General features: G+C 31.1%; 1 protein-coding gene across 3 annotated transcripts in view; it reads left to right on the forward strand.

The window, feature by feature from the left end:
• Positions 1-5,495, forward strand: part of LOC106881035 (zinc finger protein 423) — a 273,101-nt gene that overhangs the window by 145,954 nt on the left and 121,652 nt on the right. For 2 of the 3 annotated variants that reach the window (XM_052966838.1, XM_052966837.1), the window contains exon 3: positions 3,521-3,703. In XM_052966838.1, the coding sequence (XP_052822798.1) occupies positions 3,586-3,703 (118 nt within the window). In that variant the 5' untranslated portion in view covers positions 3,521-3,585. Of the gene's footprint in view, positions 1-3,520; positions 3,704-5,495 lie in introns of those variants that run through there. The other variant, XM_052966839.1, reaches the window with a different exon arrangement.

Genomic DNA, 5,495 nt, shown 5'->3' on the forward strand with positions numbered 1-5,495 from the left:
ATATATATATATATATATATATATATATATATATATATACGAGAATCTCCATGAATTCAACAGAACTTTGTGTTTTTATCCAAAATGAAGACAAACACCACTCCTCCATGTGATCAGCTTGAAAAATTTGTTAGGATATTAAGATATTTTTCTTAACATGAAACCAATGGTAGCCTTAATACACAAATAAAGAAATTCTATCCACCAATGCCGTGTTGAGCACTCGTTTTATGTATATATACATATATACAAAATGCAATTTCAAGGTACAAATTCCAAACGCAAAGGTTCTCCGTATTTCATTATCATTATTTATATCACTTATTTCTTTTGAATTGTGAGTGAGCTAAGATGATAAAAAATTCAATTGTGAAAAGATGAATAATGATTACTAATTTGTTTAAAACTTGATTCAAAATCAGTGTTTATTAGGAAAGAATACAGAGAAATTAATCCCAGTATATAATAGGTGATCTTTTTTTTTTATATGAGCCTATACTGAGGCAGTTTAGTTGTGGAGGACAAAAACATTGTTATGAGCTCATCTCATAAAAATAATGACAATCATCATTTTACATCTGATTTCCATGTTGGCATGATACCTGTAATATACTGTAATTTATTTGTCTGTAGACTCTCTGTACATTGATCTGGGGACAAGTTTTTTAAAAAATCAATATTTTGATTTAACCTTTTACAGAATTGAATTCTTTACTAACTCAGATCTTTCACAATTCAAAGTAAATAAGTAACTCATATAAATAATGTTGCATTATGTAGAATCTTTTGAGTTCATATTTTAAACTTTAAATTGCATTATATATATAATATATATAATCATATATATAATGTGTGTGTGTGTGTGTGTGTGTGTATAAAGATAGATTGATTGATTTTGATTTGTTGTTTTTATTTTTGTTTCTGTCTGTGTTTTCTGACAGTTTTTCCATGGTTGGAGGGTAAATCTTGATTGTTGTGGTAATTTCTATACATGTCTTACCATGAGTAAAAGTAACTGCTTGTAACCACATTGCCAATATTTGGAGACTCACTCATTGAGTGGTAAGGTGTAAGTTAGCCATGTTAGTTTTGGCAGAAAGAGAATTAACTAGAAATAAGGTGGATCTTACATCTAAAATGAAAATTCTTTGAATAGCAAAAGCAGCTTCTCTTAGATTTTGTCCAATGCCCCGAGGGAAATTAAAGGTGCACAAATCTTCGTATGAGCAGTATTCAATTAATGGCCTGGCTTGAAACTTGTAAAAGGCAAGCAGGTGCTGAAAGTCAGAATAACATGCTTCTTTGGATTGGGGAAGAAAAAAAAACAATTTCTTATCTGTAACCTCTACAACTAAGATATATTCTTGCTAGATAATATTTACTTGAGAATGTTACACCTGTTATATTGCCTGTAGAAGAGTAAAGGATAACTGGATAAAATGCTCAAAATAGTTGTATGAGAAATGATTAGAGCTGAACAAATTAGATAGATGCTTGTTCTTACGAAATTCATTGATTTATCGTTGGTTACTGTTGTACAGCCTTAAATAGACAGTGAGTGTTATCTAAGGCCATAGCCAAAGAGAGTTCTCTGAAATTATGCTGTCATTGCCAATTACTGCTATCCAAAGCTACAGCACTAGAGTCAATGAGGGCTGTCTGAGGTTTTAATGACATAGCCAATGAAGGCTGTAGCTATGCTGTCACAGCTAATGATTGCTAACTGCAGCTGTAATACTCTACCTAGTAAGAGTTATTTGTAACAATAATTTATTCATGTTTTTAAGTAAATCACTGCAGCTTAAAAATATTCTGATTTTAATACATCATTATATTGTCATTTATCTTATGCCTGGCATTATTTTAGATTGATTACTCATAACTTGACATTTAAACGGTTATATTGTCTGATATGAAATTAATTTTTAAGTGCTGCATCTTTACACTAAACACAACTGGCATAAGTTTGAGTAAATTACAGTTCTTCTTTGGAAAGTTTATTTTAAATGGTCCCCACCAAAAATGAAATTAAAAACTGGAAATAGATATTTTGCTTTAAAAACTTCAATAAAAAACTAGCGAACATATACTTTGGTATATGCTCATCAGTTTGTGTTCTTACATTTACATAGATGTAAGCCAATAATTAACTCTGCTGAGAAAATCCTATGCAAAAATAGTGTCAAAGAAAGTTTGGCAACAAACAACATTGGGATGTTATAAGCATAGATAATAGTGGGAGTTTCTTGGAGCCATATAAATTGTAACAACCATAGAGTAATACCAAAAGAAAATAAAAACGTTTTGCCAATAAAGATTAATTTACTCCATTTGATCTACAAAATGTATAGCCTCTGATACATGCTAATGCTGCTTCAATTTCTGTTCAGTATCATCTTCAAACAATTTGAATAGCATTGTATATATCTTAGAAATCAAAGTTAGATTTTTGTCAACTTGGCAAACATCAGAATAGGTTATTTGTTTGTTTTGTTATGTTATTATGTCATTAGTTACATTCATGATTGTGATCCCAGAATTTTATTCACATAAAGCTACTCACAGAATGTGTAAGTAAGGAGGGAATGTGTTATGTGAATGCGTGCAGAAATGTAATGTCATGTTATCAGGTGATGTAGTTACATCAGGTTACCAAAATATTTTTATAAATGCTCTTGTGACAATCCTGTTCATTGATCTCATACATAATGATTTTTTTTTTTCTTCACATTTTCATTTCTATTTGTTTGCTCCATTGTACTAAAACCACCATTGACCATCAAAACCAAAATTTCATATTCTATGTAATTTATTACTCTGCTCAGAGTGACATATGCCGATGATGAGAAAAATGTAGGTAGCTTATGAGACATATCAACTCTGATATTTTCTTTTCTCTATACACTTTATTAGTATATGTATGTGTGCATTTAGTTTCAATCCCAATGATTATTTCCTTGAATCCATCATCCTAATATATAGCAAGATAAATTGTATCACTGTCATATGTCATATATGTGATATACTGGTACAATATATCAGTTCTTAAATCTTCAATGTGAACATCAAACATCATTTACTAAACAGTAAATCAAACCAACATGGCTTTATAATTACCGTAACGATGTATATCAATTCAGCGGTTTAAAATCTTCTGGTTTTTACAATAACAAAGTAAAAATAATAATCTCTGATTACAGAACAAAGATTTCGATGTTTATATTAGTTCTTCCTCATGATATGTTATTGTTCTCACCTGTAATATATAAAACCTGTTCAGTCTGCTTAAATGTATTTGTTCTCTTTTTTTAAGCCAAGATATGTTAAATGGATCAATGATTTAGCCAGGGACTATGAAATTACTGTGACAAACCAGATGTACTTTTTATACAAATTAGCATTAACATCTTGAGACTATAATCTGTATATATGTGTTTGTTTACATAGTGATTTCAATTTAAAGTATAGCTCTTAATTGTTTATCCGATCAATTATCAGCATAACTTACCTTTATTTACAGACTCACAATCCTTGGATGATGGAAAGCCTGAAAAAGTATCCCCAACTAACAGTGTCATATCTACAATGGCTGCTGATAGCACTGAAGATGATACAATGGGAGACTACACTTGCGAAATGTGTAGTGCCACATTTCACAGCTTAAACCAGTTTATGAACCACAGAAACTTTGAATGTCTAGGAGGTAGGTATTTTTCTACATTAATAAGATCATATCATTAGAAATATAGTAAATGTAGACATTTGAATTGGATCCGTTTTGTGAAATTATTAAATATTAAAACTATATTGCTCAAAATGAAGGCCTCACATTGTTCGCAATAATTCTTATTAAAACTGCATCAAAAATTTTTTTCACTATTCCACTTCCTGCTACTGAAAGAACATGTAGACAAAACAAATATTTTAATGTCTATACATACATATATATATATATATATATATATATATATATATATACACACACACACACACACACACACACACACACACGCACACACACGCACATGCACACACGCATTTGGAAGTGCCTAACAAAATAATCTAATTATTACTGTTGTTGTCATAGCAATAGAAAAATTCAAATTTTCTTTTAATCAAAACTCATCTAATTATTACAAATGAGCAAATGAAAATGGTTGTATCAAATTATAAGAGTATAGTCATGATAAACACACCTGGCTCATTCCATTAACAGCAGTTTAATATGACATGATGTAAAGAAAGTTCTAAATTTAAAAAGACAATTATTCTATGAGTAGTGTCATGATACACAACACACCAGGACCACTCCTTTACAGCTGTTAACCAAAGGAATGGTAGCCAGTTGTAAAAGCCCATCGAATACAATGAACAGAACCAAGATATGTCAAAAGATAATATATTGTTGATCTGTTCAATGCACTCCAGCATTAAAAAAATATATATATATATGAAACCATGATGATGATGATGTTGATGAAGACAACAACAATGATGACAAATTGTCAGATATTCTTGTTAGATCAATGAAAGAGCTACATCAGAAGTTTAGGGTCTCTGGTCAGTTGCAACTCCTAAAACTTAAGTCTTTTGGTTCGTTCATGTCACATTTCTGGAAATAACATCTGTTAATTACTCACCATGGCTTCTTTAACTTCTGTCAGATTTCAGAGAGTAAAAAATATTTTGTCTGCCAGAATATTAAAATGACAATGTAGGTAAATGATGCTAAGTGTCTCAACTTACTATGGAAACTAGTTCTAGAATGAAGATTCGAAAGGAAATGTATCAGAGATAAAGTTTTTATTGTAATGACATCATAAGTGCATCACAGGATGTGATCTAACTTTGCAAGAGTAAAGAATGCAATCTACAGATTCATAAAATGAATGTTATTGCTAAATATGAAAACACCTAGCGGGAAGTCTGTTGTAGTTCTGTGCAAATTATGACTTGCTGTCTTAGGATTATTAGTAGATTGTTATCTAATTGACTTAATTCAGGAAATATATTAGGATAGTGGTTATTGCGGTGAACCCATGAAACTTTAAGTTAGTGGATGATTGTGATGACCAAATGCTAGCACTGGTATTGTGGTGTGTAAGAGAGATTACATATGAAATGCACAAGAATATCTGTAAGGCTGTTGTATGAATCTATCTGAAAATATGATGTAACACTTTATATGAACGCTGAGAGTTAGATTGAAGATGCTGAAGTAAATGATTCTAATCTCTGTAAACTGATGAAACCTTATCTAAGAGGATATGGATGTGGTCAGTATTATCATCTCTCACAATAATGCTTTGATATTTATCCCAAAAAAAGGTAAAGATGACTCCAGTGGAATTTGAACCCATGGTTAATGTGCTATTGAGTTTTGTATAATTCAAGACATTAAGGTCACCAACTCTGTTCAAACCATGCCAACATGGAAGACAGATGTTAACTGATGGTGGTGGTGGTGGTGGTGGCGGCGGCAGCAGCGGTGAGGC

The sequence above is a fragment of the Octopus bimaculoides genome, chromosome 1 (assembly GCF_001194135.2).
Source record: "Octopus bimaculoides isolate UCB-OBI-ISO-001 chromosome 1, ASM119413v2, whole genome shotgun sequence".
Lineage (NCBI taxonomy): Eukaryota > Metazoa > Mollusca > Cephalopoda > Octopoda > Octopodidae > Octopus > Octopus bimaculoides.